This window comes from Polyodon spathula, chromosome 26 (genome assembly GCF_017654505.1).
Source record: "Polyodon spathula isolate WHYD16114869_AA chromosome 26, ASM1765450v1, whole genome shotgun sequence".
In the NCBI taxonomy this organism is placed as follows: domain Eukaryota; kingdom Metazoa; phylum Chordata; class Actinopteri; order Acipenseriformes; family Polyodontidae; genus Polyodon; species Polyodon spathula.
Window position 1 is genome coordinate 9,360,106 of NC_054559.1, and position 26,486 is coordinate 9,386,591.

The 26,486-nt window shown below is 37.1% G+C and overlaps 1 protein-coding gene across 1 annotated transcript in view; it reads left to right on the forward strand.

The window, feature by feature from the left end:
* Nucleotides 1-2,429: 2,429 nt before the first annotated feature.
* The window catches only part of LOC121300795 (voltage-dependent T-type calcium channel subunit alpha-1H-like), a 75,224-nt gene continuing 51,167 nt past the window's right edge, over nt 2,430-26,486 (forward strand). The window contains exons 1-8 of the mRNA XM_041229671.1: nt 2,430-2,536; nt 3,470-3,603; nt 5,281-5,378; nt 14,078-14,237; nt 16,245-16,554; nt 20,341-20,433; nt 21,185-21,992; nt 24,023-24,411. Coding sequence (XP_041085605.1) covers nt 2,444-2,536; nt 3,470-3,603; nt 5,281-5,378; nt 14,078-14,237; nt 16,245-16,554; nt 20,341-20,433; nt 21,185-21,992; nt 24,023-24,411 — 2,085 coding nt within the window. The 5' untranslated portion in view covers nt 2,430-2,443. The remainder of the gene's footprint in view (nt 2,537-3,469; nt 3,604-5,280; nt 5,379-14,077; nt 14,238-16,244; nt 16,555-20,340; nt 20,434-21,184; nt 21,993-24,022; nt 24,412-26,486) is intronic.

The window sequence follows — 26,486 nt, forward strand, 5'->3', positions numbered from 1 at the left end:
GAATATATATATATTCTGTCTTCATCCAGAACATGCTACTTGTGGGAACAATAAATGCTGTATTTTATGATGAGTAACAAACAACTGACAGCCTGATTTGCACTAATTAGTCTTTTTAAGGGGGTCCTCCCTTTTCTCTGTACCACACTGGGTTAAAATGGAATGTAGCTCAAGCAACTGAATTAATGAATGCTTTCTTTGCATCAGCACCCAGCTGTGCTCTGGCCAGATCTATTATATATTATACTGTGTCCTTCTATCCAAAGTCCTCTGCACACATTTCCTGTCACACAGGCATGCAAGACTTACTGTGCTTGGTCACACTCAATAAACCGGTTCATGTTTGAATCCCAGCCTGATAAAAATACCTTTTGTCCTTTTAATGCAAAAGGTCAGCACCCTCATCAACTCCTACCACTGCAGCGTAATGCCCTGCTTCTCCTGCTAAATAAAACCAGGAGTAGCTTATTTACTGTGACTAGAGTTAATGGACTGTTTTATGTGTGCTTTTGAACCCTTCTTTGCACCATGAATACCTTGCAGTCAGCACTTTCATTGAGAACTTGTTTCCAGGTATCCCCCAAGGAGACGCTCAAATAATAGGAGAGAATATTAAGGAAATGGCACACTATTCCATGAGACTTTATAACAACAATATTTGAAAGTGTCCCAAGAAGAATTTCCTAACCCTAACCACAATATATATAAATACTATATAGTACACCTACATTTAGTCCCTTCAGATCTGTAGACTTGTGCATCATGCTGCAGGATTCTTTGCGACATTGTAGCAGGGCGGTAGGAAAGCCCTGCTGTTTAATCATATTGTTTGTTTATTTTTTAGAACGGGGTCTCCCCCTCCGCCCCTGTGTTGTTATTTTGTATTTGTTTATTGTTTTATATTTGTGTTTATAGATGACGGTGAACCGCCATGTGTTTTGTTTGTTTATTATTTTGTATGACAGCGTAGCTATGCTTTTAGTTTTGTTATTGTTTTGCAGCGTGGATGGGAAGCCCCATCCACATTATAAAACTCATGCAGAAGGTGGCCATATCCCGAATTAGTTAAGTGACTAATTTGTTGTTAATCGGGAGATGGTCACCTGTATAAATACCAGCAGCTCTCTGCACTCCAGGTGGATGTTCAGAGGAGGAACGAGAGTAAGCGAGGAGTGAGAGAGGAGAAAGTAAATCTAAAAGAATATAAGGATCCATGAAGGCTACTACTGCCCAGCCGGACCTTAATTCATTTGTGTTCGAGATTTATTTTTGTTTAATTGTTTTATTTCTGCTCTGCCAGCAAGTGTTTATTTTTGTTCAAATATTTTATTTATTTTTTGTTTGCTTTAAATAAAACGGCGCATGCGCCACTGCCCTGTACCTTTGTTTTTGTTGTGCTTTCTTCTGGTCTGGGTCACCGCAACGTCATTTCCTGTCACAGACATATACTGCTGTTGTTGTTGTTAAGATACAAGTCACATGTGCGTCTGTTTGGTTGTACTGTAACAAAGTGCCGTTCCTGATCAGTAAACAATGACATCTAAGCAAAGCATTGGGTGGAATGTCTTTACCAAGCAGGAGAAAACGGAATTTGCAAACTGCCAAGAAAATATTTCATTCAAAGGAGTAAGCACACTTACTTAATGTGCTCCACATTTTATTTATTTGCTTATTTATTTTTAAATAAAGGCTACTTATTTTATCTTTTTGCACAATAACTGGTCATAGAGTTTTCACTGGCATACCCGGTTAGTAAAAAGAGACCCGGGTAACATCAGGCAATTTAAAACCCGACGGGTACCCGGGTTTTCAGGTACCCGGCCCAGCCTGTAATATATATAATTACACTAATTCAGCCTAGATGGCTGTGGAAATGAAATAAACATCCAAAGGCTAGCTTCAGTGGCTTCCAGCTCTAATGAAGTTGAACCATTTATTAAAGAAAATAATGTGAGGGAGTAAGGCAGAGATCAGGCAGAATAACCACTTTGCAGATAAAGTACCTTTCCATTAGGTTAACACTAAAGGCGATTTAATCTTTGGGTTACAGATAAAAACTGCTAAATCCTATTAGAAGATGACAAACTGTATGTACTATAAATGCTTATGCGTCATTCCTATAGGTTTAACACTTAGAACCATTACATTAATGTTTAATTTACTGAACACATAGTACCAGAGATGTTTTTATTTTTTTTTAGAGGCATTAGTACTTGCTTGTGACAATTCATACTGTACAGTTTTTCTTTTTTCTCTTTTGAAATTGTTCATGTTTCAGTAAATAGTAAGGACGCTTTTGCACTCACTATCATCTACGATTTTTTTTGTTTGTTTGTTGCCAAAACCGGAACATATTACTTGCATTTCTTTTGATCTTTATGCATTTTCACTCGTGATTGACCCTTCCTTGACTCTCCACCTCACTTGGTTTGAGCATGTCAGCATGCTCGTAATCCTCCTGAACTGCGCAACTTTGGGGATGTTCCAGCCCTGTGAAGATGTCAAGTGTCAGTCTGAGTGGTGCACCATCCTTCAGGTAAAACCCCTGCCTTATTGTCTTATTATCAACAGAGCCAGCGCGTCCAAGTTTTTTTTTTCTTAAGTTTCAATCTGCTTTGCTTTCTGGTGCCCATAAGGCCTTAAATGTCAGTAGAGCCAAGCTGAAAGTGATTTTAAAGTGTCCTCTTCGTTTCCATTGGCAGCAGATTGATTTTGACGCTCTGTTGTGTGATTCAACCATTTAACATTTTATTAAAATAGTACATGTGAAAAGTAATCAATATCAGACTACCCTTTTGTGACGATGGGTCTAACCTAATAGACAAAAGTAAGTAGTCTGATATTGATCACTTGTCCAATGTAACAACCTTAACATTTTTATGGAATGGACCAGTTTAGTTGTAGACTGCATATGGGACCAGGGACAGCCGCAGTTTGACAATGGAAATCTCTTCCAGCTCAGTTTCACAGTGCAAAATGTAGCATACAAAAGCACTCTCAAACAGCATCAGCTATAACAAAACATATGGACTTGTCCCCTGATACTGGAAGATTTGGTTATCTTGTTTAAAATACATTTAACCACTGTTTTGTGGATGAAGTGTTTTCACTTGGCCCTAAGCCAGATTTGCCTTGATGGATAGACTGGGACTTTTCTCAGATCATAGTTTAGTTGATCTGCCTGCCCACACATGCAGGTCAGATTCAAAAATACATCCAAGAGCACACACAATCTGATAAAGATGAGCATGTTATAGTGCTGATACTCACTCCATGTGCACTATCCTGTCACACTGAAAATGCATAATTAAAGTTGAGTATTATTTTTATACACTGTGAAGGATGAAGAGCATTCCCATTGGACTGTATAACTTAATAATCTTAGTCTGCTAGAGTATGACAGCTCTGATATTAGTTTTTATTAAAATAACATTGGTCTGCATTTTCAATTGTTTGTTTGTTTTTTCAGGCATTTGATGACTTTATTTTTGCATTCTTTGCTGTTGAGATGGTCATCAAGATGATTGCCCTGGGGATTTTTGGACAGAAATGTTACCTGGGAGACACGTGGAACCGTCTGGATTTCTTCATTGTCATGGCAGGGTCAGCATCTCTCCTAGAAAGCCAACATTCATCACAGCCCCTTCTATTATTTTTCACATGTTGTATTTGAGCAATGGAATAGCCTTTAAAACACAGGCTTGCAAATACATTGTAGCATTTTTCTTTTTTTTTTACAAACATAATTCAGACCAGATTCTAATAGAGAAGTCAGTGCTTAATTTTAAACATGAGACCACTTGGATGGCTCAGAGAAGCTTATCAATCAGTGCCACTGATGACATGACATCCGTAATATAGCTGGGCTACTTTATCTTCGCTCCGTTAATGACCTTTTTGTTTATTTGGCTGTCATTCTTACTGACTGAAAGGTGAGGGTTATAAAATCCCTGTTATTATTATTATTATTAGTGTTGAATTTCATTATTTTATTAACCACTGTTCACTACGGTGACTTAGTTGTCATTCTTTGAAAACAGTTCAGCTTGTTAGGCATGTCTTGTAACATGTCTCGTTGTCCTGCTTTTTCCAAAGTACAAATTATTAAAAGGTCAAAACTAAAGATCAGATCTTGTTAAATTTAGTAAACTTATTGCATTCACATACAGCAGTTAATGGTTCATAGCATAGTTTCAGTACAGACCAAAACATGAAAGTTTTGAAAATTGGAATAACAGAGGTCCCTAGCTATGGACATCAGCTTTGGAAGGTGTGCGGAAATTAACTTGTGCTAATCAGCATTCCCGAGATTCAACACAATGTAATACAGCAGGACTAACCCTAACCCTAACCCAGGAGATTGTGTTTAATGTCATTGTTACTCAATCTTAATAAATGCCTTTGTGATTTAGTATTGTAGTTACATAATAAATGCTACTATATTGATATTAAGCAATATTTACCCTCAGCAGGCCCTATCTGTGTGCTTAGTTTTAATTCCAGACCGGAGATTGAACCATTAATCTATTTGGCTAGAGTTTACAGCTTGAATTATTAAGTTTTCATTTATCTTTTTCAAGATAGAATGCCATGGATGTTGGTCTGTTAGAACTTCAGTATTGCATATTTCACACTTCTGAGACTTTTTTTAATTGACACCTCGCTGATTGTTTTTAGGTGAGACTAAAACCCAATTTTCCTGTTCCCGCTGTTAAACAGTGATGGAGCTCCCATGGCGCAGAGGATGATCTTGTGATTGATTTCGGCAGAAGTGCTGCACACAGAGAGGGGGAGGGGTGGGAGGGGAAGGGGTAGGGGGAGTGCTGTTGAATGATTTAGTACCAATTTAGTGCCAGGTGTTGACTTGGATGATAAGAAACGAAAATGTCACATGTGGCTCCCGGTTCATTGTTTTGATTAATCAGATATACCATGATAAGTTTATAAAACCCGAACCTGAACATTCTTTTTATATTAAAAACATTTTCTTGGAGAAATTGTGGAGCCTCCTTTGCTATTGTCTACCATTTCCAAAAAGTATTTTTGTTCTCTGCTTCCTTCTCCCCAATGCCTCCTTTATAACCATCTTCCTTTCCTGGGCCAATCTCAGCCTCAACATCCCAATATTTCAACATAAACTTTTCTAAAGTTCTTAAACCTATGATGTTACACCTACTGTACTTGATATGTTTTGAATGTGTTGTTCACATTGCGTGTTACTGAATTGAATGCTAATTCAATATGATAAATACCAGCACAGCTTTATCTCCTCTTTTGCAGGATGCTGGAGTACTCACTGGATGGGCACAACGTCAGCTTGTCTGCTATTCGTACTGTGCGGGTTCTCAGGCCTCTCAGAGCCATTAACAGAGTTCCTAGTAAGTAAAACTTACTTACAGCCTCACAATTTCTCTGCTCAATCTCTGTGGTACAAGTACAATACACTCAGACTGTTCGGCTGACAACATCACATGTTATTTGTTAAACTGAATTAGTTACAGTTTAAAGTACATGCTTTGGGGATAGTTAGGCTTAGAACATCTTTGTTTTTTTTGTGTTTTTTTTAAATTTGTGTGTCTATTTTAATCTTATTCTTTATTTCTTCATTTGGAAGACATCATAAAAAGAGGACTGTTCAAATTATGGCAATCCAGGTTTTAATCGATCATTGTATTAGTTATTTTGTTACATTCCTTGTAAACAACTGTGACAAAGTGCCTGTCCCAGTGTGTATTTTCTGTATATGTTGCGTGTGGTGTGTTAAATGTTGGTGTATAGGCATTGGTACACGGGATATAAACAGGTCTGTGTTTCACGTGTGTTTAAAAATGTATAATTGTGTTTAGGCACGGGATTGTACATCGATTCACGTGCATTTAAAGTATTTAATATGTGAGCATGAGGTTGCACATAATTCATTCACGTGCTGGGATTCAAGTGAATAATTAATTGGTAATTGAATCCCAGCAGAACAATATATATAGATGCACGTTTTACTCACTCTGGGTTGGGTGTTCGGTGAGTAGGGAACGGGAGAGAGAGGAGGAGAAAGAATTAGTTAGATATATCAATTGCTATTACGTGCCGGTGGGACGAGCACGGTATTTGTTTTTTTAAACTCACCGTTTGTTAAGTGTTAGTCCGTTTTTGTTTGTCTCTTTGTTTTGGCTACCAGTGCCGTGTCCTGTTTTGTCCTGTTTTATTTTGTAATAACAAACTGCGCAGCAGCTCATCCATTTATCATTTCCTCTCTGTACTGTGTGTTTCTTCTGGTCTGACGTCCCCACTACAGCCGTCTTTGTGACACGTGGTGTTAGGGTGGGATAAACAGCCTCCAAGCGTCAGAACAGAAGAAACACACAGTGTCTTGGATTTTAAACTTGGCATCCTAACACCACATATTATTTTAACTGTTTCAAGATGATTTAGTTAAGGATTGACTAACCAGAAAGGAAATACATTGCTTTTCTATTCTTTTGGCAATCTTTTCATTTCTGCCTTGCCCTGTGCTATTGTGCAGCACAGCAATGCCCAGTCCTCTTGGGTGAGATCCCAGCTCTGCCTCACAAGCTTGTTACGAGTTGCAGCTCCTGCACACTCCCTTCTGAGACGCACCGCCACACCTCTCCAGCTTTCATCTGGGTTTATGATGCTGTCTTCATTGTGTGGGTGTAGTTTAATTCCCTACTTGGATAATTAGATAGCACTGCATTTTGTTATGCTCTGGAGCCAAACAGCAATTCTGACGTTAAATATATCATCAGTTGACCATAAAAGCCTAAACTAACCATCTGACATCCTATTTTTCACTTTCTATCCCTCTTATAAGTGGATTTATAAAGAAATTTTTTTTTAAAAAACCCACAAATTTCTTTGCGTTTTGGTGTTATTCATATTGAAGAGGACATGACAATAACAAGACACTAATTTATGTACATAATGTATACAGTGGGTATCAGCCAAGTATGCAGAATGCTAATTTACTTTAAAAAAACAACACAAATTTTGATAAGTCTTTTTTTGTTTGTTTCTGACAAGAGCAATTGTTGAATCATTTTTTTTCTAGGCCATCTAGAGTTCATTTTTCCATAGACATTAAAATTAAATTGCAATAACTGCAGAGGCATACACAATATGTGTAACTTGAGTGCACTAGTGGGAATTTCTGGGTTAGAGAATCCCCATTGAAACAGGCACATTTGCCATGTTGCTTACTCACCACTGTGCTGAGAAATAACAGTCTTATTGATTATCCATTAATTATATATTCACTTGTACTGGTTGTCACAAAACAGAATCATATTTCACTGGTTGTGCCTGCTTCCACATGTCTGATTCCAAACAAATATAATATTATAGCTTATGCAAAAAATATATATTTTACATTAATGAAATGTTACCAGTGGTGTAGTGGTAAATAGAAAAAAAAATGGGTAAACTTCCCTGTTTGGTAGAGTTGAACAGATAGATTGAACAGATTAACATGAACAGATACATTGTTATTGGCCCTCAGCCAACCAGAGCCACCCATACAATCCTTTACCCTTTCAGGTGCTATTCACATGAACAGTCACAGAGCTGATGGTGCGCTTCACTGAACAGTCCTGTGAGTGTTCTTTCGCGGGCTAGGATGAAGGCTATTCACACCACCCTGCAGGTCCAGTGTGCCTAACAACATAGCATTAACAAAACATAAACAACCGATCATACCCACAAACGCACGCACACACACAAACACACAGACACAGAACACGCAGTCCAGTGGCCACGCTACCCTTTGCTGAGAGCCTTGAAATTATCTTGTCTTTAACGCAGGATTTGCATATCACAGGAGAGTAGAAGCGAGTAAACTCTGTGTCCCTTATGAGAAGTGAGTAAACGCTATATTGCCAAATTAAAAGTGGGTAAACAGCATTTACCTGCGTATACCCTCGACTACACCGTTGAGTGTTACTTACATGGTCAGCACACAATTGCAGGTCACCCAAAACTTATTACTAAGCCTCTGCTGTCTCACTTTCTTATGTAGGAAGCTGATGTGGCTTCATTTCTTATTTCCAACTCAGCAGAGTATCCTAGCAACCGTTTACAGCAGATAGGGCCGTCAGTAGCTTTCAAATTACACGCTCATTGGTCAGTAATGTGTTTGGCTTTTAGGTCAGGGCAGGTCCTGACTTGGCAGCTTGTTAGCCAGGATTTTATTTTGATACACGTATGGAGAGGCAACATCAGAGACTTGCCCTTTTTGAGACATTAAGTAAAGCATCATCTTTAAACACAAGGGTTGCTTATTTAATCAGAAGATACGTTGAAAAAACTCCTGAAATATATTACATAACCCCCTCAGAACATATACTATGGCATTGAAGGGGAGTCTGGAGAGGATAGTGATTTAAGCTTCTGCTCATGGGGCTTCATGCAGGTTATTAAAAATGATAAAGTGGGTTTCAGACATTAATATATTATTATTATTTTAACCCTAAACTAATGAAACAGCCTACATGAGCATGAATTTACTAAACGTGAATGTCTAGAGTTCCCCTTCAAGTATGAAATATAGCCATTACCTAGTAGGTGTTTACCTCCTAAAGACCTGAAACCTGAATATTCCATACCAAAGCTGCCCAGCCAAGCCTCTGATAAGGTCATGCCTGCCCCCGATGGTATAAAGGACTGCACACACAGATCTCCTTTCAAGAACTGACCTAACAGGAGTGCCTATTCAGATAAGTACTTGTTGCTTTTTCAGCTATAGATTGTTGCATTTTTTGTTTTTACACAAATTATGCCTTTTTTTTGTCTTGAATTTACTGACGCTATAGCTACTCTAAAGTTGTTAAAATAATTGTATATAAAACAACACAATAACAGTTTAAAAATTAAACATCGGATGAATTTGTTATAACAACTCATTATTCAGTAATTTTGCCAAATAGACCAAGACCACCTCTTTAGCGGACTGCTGGTCACACTTCACACCAAATGTACCAAATTGTACCGAGTGCAGACCAAACCCTCTAAACCAGTGGTGGGCAATTCCAGTCCTGGAGGGCAGGTGTGCCTCCTGGTTTTTGTTCCAGCTGTACCCTAAATTACTTAATTGGACCAATGAAGTGCTTATTAAAAGCTTAATTGGTCAGGTGGAACAAACACCAGGAGGGACACCGGCCTTCCAGGACCAGAATTGCCCACCCCTGCTCTAAACGAACCCAATGTGAACACACTCAAAATTAATTCAATGACAACCATTTCAACAATGTTTAGAATTCTGTTCATGTAAGCTTTAATTATACTCATCTGCTAACCTAATATGTATAAAAAAGACTTTGAAAAGACAGAAATTGATTTTTTTTTTCAATTCAGCTGTAGGGAATTAATTGCATGTATTGAGTGAAGTAGATTCTTACTACTTGATCGGCTTCTTATCACAGACACTTTGGGTCTGAATAGCAATTTAGTTTCTCATGCTCAACGTTCTTCTCTTCATTCTTAGTAATGTCCAATGTGTTTGTTTTTACAAGTAGCTTCTTAAACGCTAGTAAAGAAACTGCTAAGTTTGAAACCTGCTATGTTATGAAAATACTTTTTTTTTATTTTTTCTTCACAGAGTGGGTGGTCTGCTTTTGTTTTCTTAAAAGTTGTGACTACTTGCTGTCAATAGCATCGTCTTCCCCTTTATAAGATTATCATATGCAGAACTGCCACTGTTTCCATGCCTGTTATTGCAGCCACCGCTTAATAGATTGTGCATATCTCAGGGATGAATTTTTTCCATAAACTTAAAAATTTGCGGGCATAACATACACTCAGCAAACTCCAGGAAGAAGGTACTTTCTACACTGTTACAAATGAAACAGCGTCGACTTCAGTACTTTATACACTAACTTTGCAAATCTACATTTACCCTTCGTATAGAGTGAGTCTTGGTCTCACGCTTGATGAGGCAATTGATTTCCAGCGTGGTTCCCTGCTGCCAGTAAAAAAAAAAAATAAATGATCATCTCGGTGTCTCTTAATAAACATGCAACACTGCTTTCCCATCACTTCTCCGGATACTGGGCACCACTGTCTGTTACCTTGTTTTTCATCCTGCAAATAGCACAAAGGCTCTGGAAAGATAAATTTAACAATTCAGTCTCTGCTTCTACTTTATGAACCCCCTACCTCTGGAATTGTCATTAATTGATAACTCCTGTCTGCTCCCCTGTTATAGCAACCTGTCAGTGATGCAGTGGGTAAACTAACCTTTTTTTTGGTGTTCCAGGCCAGGCAGTTGCATGGTAGGTACTAAGGATGTGTAGATATGCTCATAGTAGGTTACGTGCATATCAGTTGAGATGATCGTGCAGAATTGTGGGTTAAAGGTTCATTGGAAGAGATCCTGGCCATCTTTAAATAATACATTGGAATATACCTTGGCTTTAGCCCTTGATATAGCCAGGATTTGCTTATCACAGGAGAGTAGGAGTGAGTGAACACTGTGGTTGTTTAATGAGAAGAGGGTAAAGTTTACCCACGTTTACCCTCAACTACACTACTGATACAACCCTACCGTGATCCCCTTGAATGCACTGTAACTAATGCATACAGTACCATTAAACACATTGCATAATGTCCAGAAGGCTTTCCAGATTGATGACATTGTTACTTGGTCCTCATAAGATAACTACTCAAAAAGGGTTTGAGGTTAAAGAGTCAATAATTTATATAGGAAGATGCTGTATTAAAAATACAAAGTGCAAACAGGGGTACATCGCAGAGATAACACCACAAGCAACAATTACCAAAGCTGGAAAGCCAGATGAAAGGGCAAACAAGCTTGAACTGAATTTTAAAAACCTTATTATGTGGAAACGAGCAAAGACCAATTACCTAAAAGGCTAAGGAAAAAGTTTGATTAAAATCAAAATCCATACAGTGTGTGCCAAGGATCAATTCTGCAAAGAGCTGTGCTGGTTGACAATTAAACAATTGGACAAATATTTTCATTGCGACCCTGCAGTTTCTTAAAGAGCCTAAGGTGAAGGTGAGGGGTGCTAGTCCAAGATCCTCAAAGAAAATAACCTTTTTTTGACAAACAGGTGGTTGTCAATAAAAATTCCCCTAAATTAATCCCTGCGTAAAACACTAGAACCTCTTTATACAGACGGCCGTTCTTTTGGTTGCTCACCCTGGCTATACCTGCAGTCATGCGGGATCTCCACAGATTTCACAATCCTTCCTCTTTGGCTTGTGGAGAACCTTGACTGGCTTTCCAGCCCCTTTTACAGGCATGTGGCCATGGTTAATTGATAATCAACTAGTCAATTAACACCTGGCCACCTACTGCACATCAAGTTACTATTAAGCAGGGCGGGAAGTCTAACCTCATAGACCTGTCTAGCACATACTTAATTTTTAACATACATTTTTAAACAATTGTATTTATAAATCAAACAAAAACACATTATATACAGGTGCAGGGCCTTAGCCCTACCAAATTGTACTAGAAAAAAAATATCTGCTACAAAAAATGTTGAAGGACAGTTTATTGTGATTTGGTCTTCTCAGTGGGAAACATTAAGAAAAAAATAAAACCGTTGCCTTGGGAAACCATTATCAGTATCCAGGTTCAGAGGCACAGTAGGTGAGGGGTTGAAATAATGGGGATGCGCTTTACAACTCAAAGTTTCTTTTGTTTGTTTGAATTTCTGTAGCTGCAAGATAAAGGCCATGTTCAATACAGCTGCAATCTGTCTTTGTAGTAGTATAGTTGTCATTTTCTCAGCTATTATATAAAACAACTGTATGTATTTCTAAGCATATGCATTTTCTTTTAGTCATACCAGACTGCCAAATGTGGAGCAGCAAACAGGGGTGTCATTTGCTATGCCCCCCCCCCCCCCCCCCCCCCACACACACTGTGTGGGTATTCTACAGCCAAAAGAAGTCTTTGTTTTTTGTATTAAGAAAACATTAGCTTTTGGGCTAGGTTTTTTTTTCTTAATTGACGACGGTTGCTATCTGATGTAATTGCTAGCACTCAGAGTCTCAACACATCGATGGCATTCATTAATTTGTGCTTGTTAATTTATTGTTGTCCAGTGATTATATCAACAACACAGAAGTACATTGCATTCTATTATTTCCATAATAATATTATTGCTACCGTGATGAGTCAAAGAGATATGTCAAATATATTTGCCACACCAGGTGGAAAATAGAAAAAAAGAAACACAGCGAGATAACAACGAGGGATTCACCTGTGGAAGAAACTATTAATATTGATTATGCCCAGGTACCACTTCTAAAGAAAGGTACCATAGATTTGAAAATGAGATTTAGGCTCATATGTAGGGCTGTGCTGTGACTCTATTTTGATTTTGGATTCTTGTCATTTCTTTATATTTCAGTTTTCTTTAAAAAAAACAAATAGTATTCGGTATTGCAGTTCTCGCAGAATATATATTAAACACCAAAAAAGTGTGGCACCACATTGCACAAGTTTTAGAATGGTACTGGAAGGCATAGCTGCTCTATCAACTAATCATTGTCTTTTTCACAGTGGGTCGGCAAAAAATTATATTTAAGGTAATTCGCTACTATATTAGATACAATCTGATTGAACTCTACTGTTATAATTACTGTTTTAAACTGTTACATTGCTTAAATATGCATGTGTATGGAAATAAATGATTAGACAATGTTATACATGAAAATCAATGGATTTCTTTTTCAAACAGGGTCAAAACATACCTGTGTACAGCTACTGGGGATGTGAGATTGAGTGATCTTTTGGTTATTGAGAACTAACCTGACAAAGCCAAGAATTTGCCAAGATGAAAGCGAGACACTCCCCTCTTTTATTTTAGTTTGTTCATGATTTTCTGTGTAAACATGTTATTTGAAACTTTGTTACTTGTTTCTGTTTTTGGCATTCAGAAGAATGATCTGAAATAATGTTTCTAGCTGCTACTGTAAAAGGATAAAAATTATTATTTTGTACCGCTGTTTGTTTAATGTAGCATTAGTTACAGTATGTAACTGTGAAATGTTTACTTAACTGGGATATCAGAAGCTGGCAGCAGAGCAATTCAGTTAGCGCTAAAGCCTTTACCCACTTTTTAAACACAAAAGTTTCGGGAAAAACAACGACCATAATGTTACACACTTTATTACTATAAAATGAGACTCAGTGGAATGACATTTTCGAGTTTGTTATAAACCTGTGACGTGCTTTAAGTATACTTGCATTGCACATTTTGTTTAATTTATTTTAAGAATAAGAACGATGTGGATAAAGCACAGCACGCTGTCTCGTTGTAAACTGGCCCAATTACTGACTTTTTTTTTTTTTTCTCATTCATCATGCTGTTTGGGACAGAGACTGTCAATGTTGACACAACTTTGCCCCCAGCCCCAGAATTTTTCTGAAATTATGCCCCTGGAAACAAATGATATGTTCAATGTCTTTGAAATCTTTTTATACCCATCTCCTGATCCGTGATTTTCCACAGCTTTATCCTGGAGTTGTTTTGAAAGCTTTTTTGTCTTAGTGGTAGTATCTTTGCTTTGAATGCACTACCTAACTGAGGGACCTTACAGAGACAGGTGTATTTAATCTGAAATCATGTGAACCACTTTTATTGCACACAGATGGACTCCATTTAACTTATTGTGTGAATTCTGAAGGCAATTGGTTGCACCTGAGCTTATTTAGGAGTGTCATAGTGTCAATCAAAGGAAAAAAAAAATCCCATTTAAATGCATCAAGATTTCAGGTTGTAACACAACAAACAGTGAAAATGTTTAATGAGGATGAATACTTACTATAAGCACGGTATGTATTGTTGTTGTTGTTGTCATGCCAGTAGAGTAAAGAAAATGTATTTTCATTGTTGAGTAAAAAAAAAAAAAAAAAAAAAATGCAGAGCCCTACTTCATTGACATGAGCACAACAAAGCAGAAAGCTGCTCCATTGATCAAGTCTGGAGTAAATGAAGAGACCTGATTTAGAAGCGAAGAAGAGGAGGACTGTCTGGAAGGCAAACGGATGTGTTATATCATGATGTCGTTTGTGTGTGTTTCTTTCTTGCAGGTATGAGAATACTGGTGACCCTGCTGTTAGATACTCTGCCTATGCTAGGCAACGTCCTTCTCCTTTGTTTTTTTGTCTTCTTTATATTTGGGATTGTTGGAGTGCAATTGTGGGCTGGCCTGCTGAGGAATAGGTGTTTCTTAGAAGACAATTTTAAAACGTAAGTACTTGTTTCTGCAGTTAAGTGGCAGCAGTTAACTGCTCCTAGCAAAAATAACTTTTTAGGAGCTGAGGATTTTGTAAAATAAACACTTCAGCCCAGCAGAACAGCACAACAACACTTTACATATCTGACAAACAGCAGCATAGAGACATTTTCACAAATCACTCCTTTTAATTACACTGGCTGGATCACTACAGATTACACTATGTAACACAATTTTTTTTCCTGGGTAGTAAGTGTTATTTCCTAATTGCTTATGCCTCAAAAGTATAGAAAATGGCTATTATTCCCCACAAACTTTGTTTTTGTGACCAGGACAGTGATATTTCAAAATATCACTATTTTCAATGGGAAAATGGGCAAATGTGTCTTTTCGTTCACATAAAGTCAGAAAAAAACAACATATGAATCCAAATTAACATGTATTTATACTAAAGTAATACAAAAATGACTACAAAAGATTTAGAAGTGAGTAGTTTTTTGAGATTTATGATTATACTGTATTTACAGTATTAAAAAAATTGTTACACAGTGTTATCTTACATTCTAAGGTTGTCAAAAACAAGAGGAAGTTGTGGAAAAGATTTGTAAGATAGATGCATACAGCAGGATTACCAATTTATGATCTTGGTAATTAGGTTGTTGATTGGAACAGTAATCAATAAATCATCACACTGTGCCTGTTGGTGGTGTTTGTTTTCTAATCTTGGTTGCTTGGTTATCATCAGGATGATACCAGTAGATGCATTATCTACATTTATATATTACTTATTTTAATTTCATGAGTAATTTGATTGCATTTCAATAATTTGCAAATCCAGATGATTCCTGACTGAAAGGCTTCAAGAAAAAAAGTCCAGTTAAATATGTTTGTTTTTAAAATATAGCCTGTTCTGTGTCCAATTTGTTATCTGCAAAGTACAAAGGGGGAGGTTCATCAAAGATGAACAATAACAAGGTTTTATAAGGATAATGAACAGAACTGAACATCTTTTTATACAATAAAAGCCTTTTCATAAAAGTGCACAGGACAGAAAAGCATAATTGGCAACAGACTGGAAATGTGTTGTGTTTGATGAAAGACGTAAAGTACAAGAACATCAATTCTGAGGTTTGGAAATGGAAACAAATGATTACATTCTAAAAATCCATAGCAGTTACACCATGTAACAATTATTTTTTTGTGTTTACATAATTGTGTTACATAGTGTTATCAAACCTACTGCAACATTTTACCCATTATTAAATACAGTAGTTAATATAATTTTCTATTCATATATAAACTCTGCATTGAAAAGATATCTGTCTTCGGTATGGGAAAGCTTTGCAAGTCTTATGAATTCAGCAAATCTGTAAAGTATAGAAAGCCCCTAATGAGGACAATCTTGACAGTTCTGTCATTTGAGCATCTGGTTCACAATGAAGTTCTGAATTTTTTTATGCCAACTTCTATTGCTTCAGTTGTGTGACTGCAGCTCCTCACACTAATGTTTACGATAGACTTGGGAAAGTGACTGAAGACAGCAGAATGTACTACCATACACTCAAAATTCACTCTGGGGAAGTTGAGAGGCATCTGTGGTTTCATTTTCAGCTTGGTACAGCAATATTTGAACTCAAGCCATGCAGTAAAAGTACAGCAAAGTCATGAAGCACAGTACCCAAATAAAAAAAAAAGAAAAAAAAAATGTATCCTCATTTTTAATGCCATAGAGTAAATGCTACTCTGCATTACATGGACAAGCAAATTGAACCTCTTAAAGAATCTGAATTTAGAGGTATTCATTGGTATTATAAAGGATTTATACCTTATTAATAAATGAATCTTTCAAGGCTAATCACACCCCCCCCCCCCAAGATCCACAAGAGAAAAAAAATAAATTTGCTGTCCTATTGAGTTGATTGACTAAAAAGCCTAGCATGAAAGCCACGCAGCCTCATGCACTATGAATTAAAATATTGTTGGTACTTAGACACTGATGAAACATTGCTGTTCTATTGCAGGACTTACAATCTATCTTTCTTAACCCCGTATTACAAACAAGAGGAGGGTGAAGAAACCCCATTCATCTGCTCCACCAATAGGGACAACGGGATGGTTAGGTGTCCGGACATCCCGCGCTTGAAGGAAAATAGGGTGGAGTGTTCTCTCAGCATGTTCTATGACAGCCACCCACACAACAGTATGGACGTTGGAAATGGCTGCATAAACTGGAACCAATATTACAATGTATGCAAGACTGGAGACCTGAACCCACACAAAGGAGCTATTAACTTTGACAATATTGGATATGCCTGGATCGCTATTTTTCAGGTAGGTTTCAACACAGTTTTTTAAAGTGTCATACCATGATTTACTTATTTGTCTGTTTTTGAGATAAAATAAGAAACATGTGCAGTCAGCGAGAAGCCAAGTCAAGAAGAAGACAGTAGAAACATAATTTCATACTGTACAAACCAGGGCCAGAAACCTATTGAAAAGCAGCTGGATCTCAAGTTCTTAAATGCATCAACTTTACCATCAGTTGACATCTGTAGATTCTTTGTTTAAAATGTTATATTTTTATTCCCCATACTTCATTTAACGCCAGTTAATCTAATATTTATAACATGACATAGATACATCAACAGACCTTGCTTTAAAACGTAATTTTCGTTTTCAGTGTAGTTGCAATATTTCTGCTCTTTCAAGATGAACGCATGGGGAAGGCTTTAGTTACACAGTTGCAACACAACTGTAGGAGTCTATCTCATGCTTAAAATGAATGCTCATACATCTGAAACTACCCTGAACAGATTGAACACCTGCATTGAAAGGGAGGCATATTGAATAAGCTAAACTAGATGCTGCTCCTCTGAGATCACAGTTATCAGTGTAATTGTGGGGCAAGGACTTTTATCTCCTTGCATCTTAACAAGAGAGTGCCTGGAGCCAGATACTTGAGACTTCCATTAACAGTAGCAGCAATATATTAAAGTCAAGTGTTGAGATACGTGTAACTGTGTAATGAAACCGGTTACATTTATACAGTGGTGGGGGATGCGAGCATTGGAGTTAAGAGCTTTTTTTTTTTTTTCTTAAGCTGAGAATGCAATTTTAGGATCTACACCAAGAGCTCAGACATACAAAATCTGTAAAGAAACAAACAAACAAATAAAAACACTATTGCTTAAAGCTGCAATGTCCTTTGGTCATTTTGTGTATTTTATCGGCTATATTTTAGTCTGGATCAGTTAAGCTACATGGAATTTATGTTTTTTTTTGTTTTTTTTTTAACTTTCTTCTGTTAAAAAAAAAAAAAACGATCCTGTGTACAATATTATTGTGAACTTGTTTTACGAAATTGTGAGTGTTACGTTTGCTTACAATTCTCCAGTCTGTCGGTACAACCCCTGTGACAAGAGACTGTTGCATGATTTTGGTTCGCAGTTTGGAAATTGAATGTTGTTTGTACTTATGTGGACGACAACTACCGGGTCATCTCCTGTTCGTTCTAGGAGCCTGTCCACGTTCTCAGTGATGTGCGTGACAAAGGCTCCTGGAAGGCAGCACACTGTTGTAGTAATGTGGTCCATTCTGTGAACTGAACTTGCTGTGTTTCTCAATATGAAGTCCCCAACAATCATGACCTCCCTTCTTTTGCTGTCTGGCCATCACTTTTCTCTTGATGTTGGTTGTTTGATGTTTTGATTTCTGGTGGTTGTGTTTGACAATGTTTTTTTTTTTTTCTTTCTCCCCTGCCTCTGCCTACCTGAACCCAGCTGTTTTGACCCTCTTCTACCTCCCTGGTGGCTTTAAGTCTGAAAGGGGTGTAGACTTCCAAGAATTGTGGGTGGGGCCAGCTCCTCAAGCTCCTTTTGCTGTCTCATTTCCTGCAGCTCCATTTCTAGCATACTTACTAGTTTAAGCAAGTCCTGGATCATGGGGCACTTTACGTACACTTGGTTTAGCTCTGCTGGGTTTTCTCGGATTTCCCACATCACAGGTGTCACAGGTTAATGGCTTGAAGACCATGTTGTTATTATTATTATTATTATTATTATTATTATTATTATTATTATTATTATAATAATAATAATAATAATAATAATAATAATAATAATAATAACAATAATAATGAATTAATGAATTAATTAGTTTATTTATTTATTTATTTGTAAGTTTAAGTTTCTTCAGCTGTCAATCTGCTTTCAAACTGCTTCTAACTGCTCTCACTTTTCAATGATGCCCTTCTTACACGATGTCGCTCCCATGTTGTTGCTGGAAAAACTGCCTTGTTGTGTTCTGTTGTGCTGGTTGCTCTGCCCCTCCCTCTTGTCTCAGAACAGCACTGAATTTGAATCAGCTGCTCTGACTTTCAGTTTGTGATCAGAAGAAGACACGCAGCTGTGAGTCTCTGCTTCCCAATCCTGATGATAAGCCAGCCTGCTGGAGGGAGCTGCCGATCATTTTAATTGAATCTTCCAGCCATTTCCCAGGCGCCACCACGACATAAGCAGTGCATCTAACTAAATTTTATTTTCATTGAATAAAAGAATAAAATACATTCTGTGAAATATTAATACTGTCCTTTGGTTTGGGGATGAGCTGATGAATTTAAAAAAGAAATAGTGAATGAAAGTATGTACTATAGGGGTGTACATTTGTTTTTCTGAGTTTTTTTTTTTTAATATATTTTAGACGGTTATCACATGAACACTGAATGTAAACTTTATATCGGCTTCTGTAAAGGAATGTTAAATTAAATCAAATAACAGCAGCAATGTTATATTTACAGATATGTGTCTATACTTCAGTTATTATAATAATGATGATTTTCAAAATCATTGCCAGTAAATTGGTCAAAACCATGAAAAACCTTTTTTATATATCAAATAGGCTTTTTGTCATAAAACTTTACATGGCTGCTTTACTTTATACCAGATCTACTTAACCAGGCAATTTCTTCATATTGACTCTTTCTCCTAACAGAGAATGAGCATGCAAGGGTTAGGAGAATTCAATGAACACTGGTAAATATTAATTTTATTGTGAGTCAGTCTGACCTTTAAACTGCTGCAGATAGATACATATTTAATTGTGAATCATCAGGGCTCTTCAGCAGTAATGGATCTTGAATTAATTGGAATAGCAATACAAATAGTTTTTAAAAAACATTTTCTTTTTTCATGCCAGGTGCTGTTTTTTTAACATTTAGCTTTTTAATTTAAAGTTATGAAAGTATATTGCAGTGAATCTCCTCCTAACGGCTGATGAGTTAATTATACCTACATTAGCATAAGACATGCCTCTTGACTACAGAGCTGGGTCTTTAGTTGAATGATAAGAGGTTTATCTTTGAACTGTGTGGTTTGCAATTCGCATCCAGCCCTTGCCTTTCCATTTAATGTAATGGCCTGAGAAGCCAGTTCATTACAGTGACACCCAAACAGGGAATATGATTCATTAAAATACTCAGTCTGTTATAAAATAACAACAAAAAAAAAGGTTTGCCATTGTACCCACTTTGTGATTGATCTTCTAAAGGCATAACTGAACTTGTGTGTCTGGTCAAATTGTTAAGTGTAACACTTTTGTCCTTTTTTTGGAAGATTAATTCTGATTGCTGCTGATTTTTGCCTAATTAGATTTCAGTAACACTTGAGGTGATGCTTATTAATGTTTTGTAAATTTATAATAAATACTTAATAACTCTGTTATAGAGTGTTAATAAAGTGATATAGATGGTTTATAAGCATGTTATAGCCATAGACAGAATTACGTTAAACATTCCAAAGTACAATATATGGCTAAAAACGGTCCCCTTTATAAAAATATAATTCCATCTATGGCTAGTACATGGTTAGCATCCCAAAGTAGAATAGGTGGCTAGAATCTGACCCTTTATAAAACTCTAATTATGTCATTGGCTATTGCATGGTTGTAAACCTTCTATGATGTTTATTAACACTATATAACATAGTTATTAAGCATCTATTATATGTATAAAATATTTATAAAACATTAATAAGCAGCACCTTAATATAAAGTGTAACCTAGATTTCAACCATATTATGCTATCAGTGCTAATGGCATTTTTTGTTTTATTTGCTTTTCTAGGTCATAACTTTGGAAGGTTGGGTGGATATCATGTATTATGTTATGGATGCACATTCTTTTTACAATTTTATATATTTTATATTACTTATAATCGTAAGTATATTTTTGTTTTTCAATATACACATCATTACTGCCCTGACATTTTAATGCTGCGTTTAATCACTTTCAGTAATGCTCAGCTTAGCATGATATAAACTACTAATATAGGAATCATGTGCAAGTGTCTTCTGATATAAGCAAAGGAATGGTAATGTACTATAAACACAACACTTGAAGAAGCCTGCATCAGCATCTTTCTGGATATACTATTGTCATACTTTACCAAGAAAGAGGATCATATTTTTTAATAACAAAGGAGTAAACCCAGAGTGCCTATAATCTGGCAGAGATGCCCTTGTTTGATAAAGATGATTAAGAGAGAACCAGGATAGACAGTGCCCTGTGGCTGTCCCAGCTTTGGTGACTGTATTATTACTCATTATGGTGTAAAGTGAGCAGTGTTTAGAGAAAAAGGATGGAGGCTAAAATATGTATCAAAGCAGCCCTGTAGCAATAAACCGTGTGTAAAAAATATGTTGTTTTAATAAAATAATAAAGTTTCTAAAAAGAAACAATTATAGCAAGATCGCCTGCATTAGTGAACAAATACAGCTTGTTTGTTTCTTTGCCCACAAAACCATTCAAGTGCACAGAATAAACAAGTTGCATTGGTGCCTAGAGGTCTCTCCAGACACTTTTAAGTACATGCTTATCAAGGGTGCAGGCGGAGTGTTGCTATAAATGCGAGCAATGGTTTTTTGAATGTAATTGTAAAGTTCTGGGGTTTTGGTTTTTTTTCCTCCAGGTGGGCTCGTTCTTTATGATTAACCTGTGCCTGGTTGTGATTGCAACCCAGTTCTCAGAGACAAAGCAGCGTGAAAACCAGCTCATGCAGGAGCAGCGCGCCCGCTATCTCTCCAACGACAGCACACTGGCCAGCTACTCGGAGCCAGGCAGCTGCTACGAGGAGCTGCTCAAGTACATCAGCCATCTCTATCGCAAGGTGAAGCGTCGAGTCGGGAGGCTGTACAGCAACTGGCAGAACAAGAGGAGGAAGAAAGTCAACCCCAACAGTAGCATCAGTGGTGGCAGTATTAAGAGACAGGGCAGAAGGTGTAGAAACAAGCGTCGAATCCGATCAATCCACCACCTGATTCACCATCACCACCACCACCACCACCATCACTACCACATCAGCAACGGCAGTCCCCGTGCCCTCAGGGGGAACTCTGAGATCTGTGATGTCATGGAGATGAGATCCATGAGACCTGGGAGTCGGTTAATGCTTCAGTCGCCCTCCCCCAATCTTCAAAGCCCCTCACCCGGCACAGAGTCAGTTCACAGCATCTATCACTCTGACTGCTATTTCCAAGGGTCACAGGTCAGATGCAAGTCTTACAATGCAGCAGGGAATGTTAAACACATCAACGGGATTAACGGAGGCATGAACTACCCCACCATCGTCTCCTCCATGTCCAGTAGTAGGTCCAGCACAATGCCAAAATCCAAGGGGAAAAGAAACAGCAATCACCCCATGAGTCTAAGCAAGGAAGCAGGTAATATCAGCATCCCAGATCCCTATGGGAAGATGCACCAGTTTGTGGGAGAGCATGGTAAGGGCTGTCTTTTAGCAGTTACTTGGCCACTGTGTAGAATATAAATCAGACTGATTTACATTTTTGCAAGGAGTACACATGCATACCATATTTTTGTATATGTAGTTCATAACTTTCAATGTAAGCACTTTAGACAAAAAATAAATAGAATAGTAATGCATACCAGTATCATTGAACTTAATAAGCTGCCAGGTTTCAGCCCAGCACATGTTAGTCTCACCCCCAAAACAAATTGCAATGTGGGGACAGCTGTAACTGCAAGCCCTTCTGTGCAGGTGGAGTGATGGACTAATTATTATGTTGTGCTTATGATTACCATTACAGGACAATTCTACATGTTTTCTAGCTTCTGTCTGCCTTCCATCACTCTGTCCCAGGTGGCATCCAATCACATTTATCTCTTGTTGTCGTTCTAGGGGTCACATAGATGTTATATAGATGTTTCTGAAACTGGTGCATAAGCCTCAGTACACAGAGAGTGGCTCAGTTCGGTTACCATATATTTATATATTCATTTTGTTATGTTTTAGTTTTTTGCTCTTAATTAGTTACATGATCACTAAGGCAGATATCTCAATATTCGTAGTTTCAGAGTGCAGCAGTCAATTGTCCTAATTTAGACATTGCTTTAACTGATTCATTTACATTTGTACTAATGTTCTGCCTTTGCCCTGCACTTATTGGTACTGAATGTGTTTTGTACTCATAGTACATTATCAAGAGGAAACACAGCCAGCACTTTCCACTCACTCGTCTCCTCTGTTGCTTAACTCTTTTGTCTCCTCAACTTGTTAGTTTGTTGATTTCATAGTGCCCTGAAGCAAAATCATAGACTTCCACAAAAATCAGCAAAGAAGACACAGATGTATAATCAACGTTAATGAGCTAAGACTGGCACAGAAAGCACACTATCACATACTGCAGGAAGAGGGAGTTTTGCTTTATGTAGTCTTGTAGAAAATCACGACTTCTGCAAAAAGACTTGTGCAGAGACAGTGCACTGAAGCACATCCTAGAACTTGAATTTCTAAAGTAGCTCCATACCTGTTTCCATGCCAAACTTAAAACCAATTAAAGCTCTCACAAAGCCTATGAAGGATTTTGGAATTGATTCCTCAACCTGCCAACAAGCTTAAATATATAAATGTATGCATTACAGGAAAATTCCAGCACTCCTGGATTTGTATAAGCTAAAAGTTCACAAATACTAAGAAAGGAAACGTTTTCAAATCTGGACTCGATCAACACAACCTATACAAATCATCCATCCACACTGCATTAAACAAAAGTAAATTATAGCAAAGTTATGGTTTAATGCAACACAGCTGTGTGTAGATAAACAGAGATAATCTGTGCATGTCCAACAAATAAATAATGTGTACGCTGAAGGCTGCTACCCACCAGACGTGATGCGACAAGCGAAACTGCAACGACATTTTGTGCGACAACTATGGAATTAACCAATCAGAGAACAGCCTCAATGCATGTGGTCCAGCAGGGTGAAGCAGTATCCAGAATGACAGTGGAAACAATAATATTTGCCGTTGGAAAAAAACCTAGAGCTTTATGACAAAGGTCATTGCAATTATACAGATACAGATTTGAAAGACAATATATGGGAGTCAATTTTGAAGGAACTAGATAAGCCTGGAGTACATGATTTATTGCCATATAATACAGTCAGAGAAGACACTAATAATTTCAACATTATGTTGACGAATATGTACCAGTCTTGATAATAGTTTTGTCAATAGTAAGTTTTAATAGCTTTATAGATCTGTCAGTTTTTAAACCTGTGACGTCGTGTATTTGTCACTTCTGGTGTGTATCGTCACGTTGCCGCGAAAGTATCTTGTTGCCCAGTGAAAAATTGCATTGTGTCTGGTGTGTGGCTGCCTTTAGTACAGTATATAAAACAAATGAAAATGGTCAACATTATTGTCATTTTTTTAGGCCCAGTAGACATTCTTTGAGTAGAGCATGTCAAATATCTGCGAAAAATACTAAATAATGCCTCTGTGTTTCAGGTGTGTATCAGACTACCAGCCGCCTCTCTGGCCTCAATATGCCTTGTTCAGTTACCAGCAATCAGCCCAGCCTGCTATCCTGTGAGCTGACCAAATGCCCCTACTGTACAAGCATACTGGACAACCCTGAGTTAGATCTCAGTGACTCTGACAGCGGCGACTCCGACGTGGTTTATGAGTTCACACAGGACCTGAGGCATGGCATAGAGCGCAGGAACTGCCAGTCCAGGAGAAAAAATAAACCAAAGGAAAAAAACAAGCTTGCACAATGCTGGGATTTGTTCTGCCAGAAACTGAAAACGATTGTGGAAAGTAAATACTTTAACCGTGGGATTATGATAGCAATCCTGATCAACACTTTGAGCATGGGGATAGAGTACCATGAGCAGGTATGTTATTATTATTATTATTATTATTATTATTATTATTATTATTATTATTATTATTATTATTATTATTATTATTATTATTATTCAGTATTTTGGAAATTATGAGTGCTTGCACAGTGATGTGTATTCTGTTCTTAGCAGATCCATACAAAGCAAGGACCACTGGGCCAGTTCATGCCATTGAAATTAAAATAGAAAGATTTTGTTTTTTTCTGTTTGAATTAAAACTGTTCAGAAGCTGCAATACTCTGAAAGCCCATTGCTGCAGAGAGACTAAACTGTCTGTGTTTCCTATCTGATAATCTGTGTCAGATATATGGAACTGCCCCTGAGAAATTTACAATCATTATTGGTTTATAAAAAGGTTGTTTTATGTTGAAAGTTTGTCTTGGCAGTTTTTCAAAAAAAATTATTTGCTGCAAACTTCAAAAGATTAAAGTTAAAAGCAATACTGGTTAATATGTTTAACCACCACCAGTGTTTATAGAAAAAAATAGACTTGCCTTCTATGAACAAATGTTTTATTGGAAATGAAGGCTGTTTACTTCTGTGCCCATAGTGATGGTAGACACTTGTAATAAACATGAGTTTAATCATTGAATATCTATATAAATAATAAAAAAGATTTACCAGAGTATTTGCTCTAATGCTTACAACATGCTAAGCATAAAATGTTTAGGACACACAAATCGAAAAATAATGTATAATGTTATGATCCACATAAATTTAGCAATATAGAAATGTCTTCTTTACTTATAAAATCAGGTTGAACTGTTGTATTTTATGTACAGTAGTCGTTGTAGACAAGGACAAGTGTCTAATGCATTCCAACGACTAGCCAATACTTGTGAGATTGCAATCATGTGATTTATAAAATATCCCGCCACTGTTGTGAGCTGAGCAGTCTATTATCATTTGTGCTCCAAAGCAATGTAAAAAGGCTCAATGCACTGCACACAGAGCTCATACGAATCACAAAACTAGCAGGATTTATAATTGCACAACACCCATAGTTACTGTTCCCTTGATAAGATGTCCATCTAAAAAAAAAAATCAAATTAGGTGCCTAGTGTTTACAGGCAGTAAATGATTGAAGTCAAGGTTTTATTTTACCTTGCAAATGACCATCTGTTGCACAGTAATAAATGTCCTGTATTGCAAATGCCACAGTGGTAATTTACTTAATCATTTGTATATTTACTATTTTAAGGTTGGTATTATTTGGATTGTGTTTTGAAGTCAGGGTTATGATTCGTACATAGTGTTCAGTCTCTGAAACTTGTCAGAGTTTAAAAGGTTCACCTAAATTGGTTCATTGTCCTCCTGTTCTTTAAAGTTGTTGCTATATTTCAATTTAATATGACTTGCAATACAGGCTATATAGTAAATAATGAGTGCATTAATACTGCTTTGATTTCCTTGAAAAGCTTGATGATGAATAATTCAGCAGAATGGCTTGTATTTTTAATGATGTGCTTGTGAAGGTGGATGGGTTCTCTGGAGGCTCGTTAATTCTTCTCAGTTATCATCAGGGAGGTAGTTGTGGGGTAGGCTTTCTATGGGTGTCATTCGATACTGCAGGTGGACCTTGGGTGATAAGAATAAACGTATTCGATAAATATTGATATACTACACTACACAGTGGTTTTTTGGGTGTTGTAAAGGCAACATGTAAAATCTCACTAGTACCTGCTTCCCTTTAAATGTATGTGAACAGCTGACCGTAACGTTTCCCAGGATGAAAACTGCTGTGTACTATAGTGTAGTAAATCAAAGGTAATAGTGGTATTGTAACTGCATATTGTAAAGGTACCAATTTACAATGCTAAACTTAAACAACTGGTTGAGTTTTCCACATTAAACTGAAGTCAGTGTCATGTTTGCTCCTAATACAGTGCAGCAATTAAAAGCAGCTGCCAGTTTACATTTTTAATGCTGAATGGCTGATACTTTATCTTGTTTGTCATCAAGGGATATTCATCTAAGCATCCAGTAAGTGGGAAACACTCTTTACTGCTAAACTAATAAATCTTCTCATCTGAAGATGCCAATTTCTAAATACTGAACATTCATCA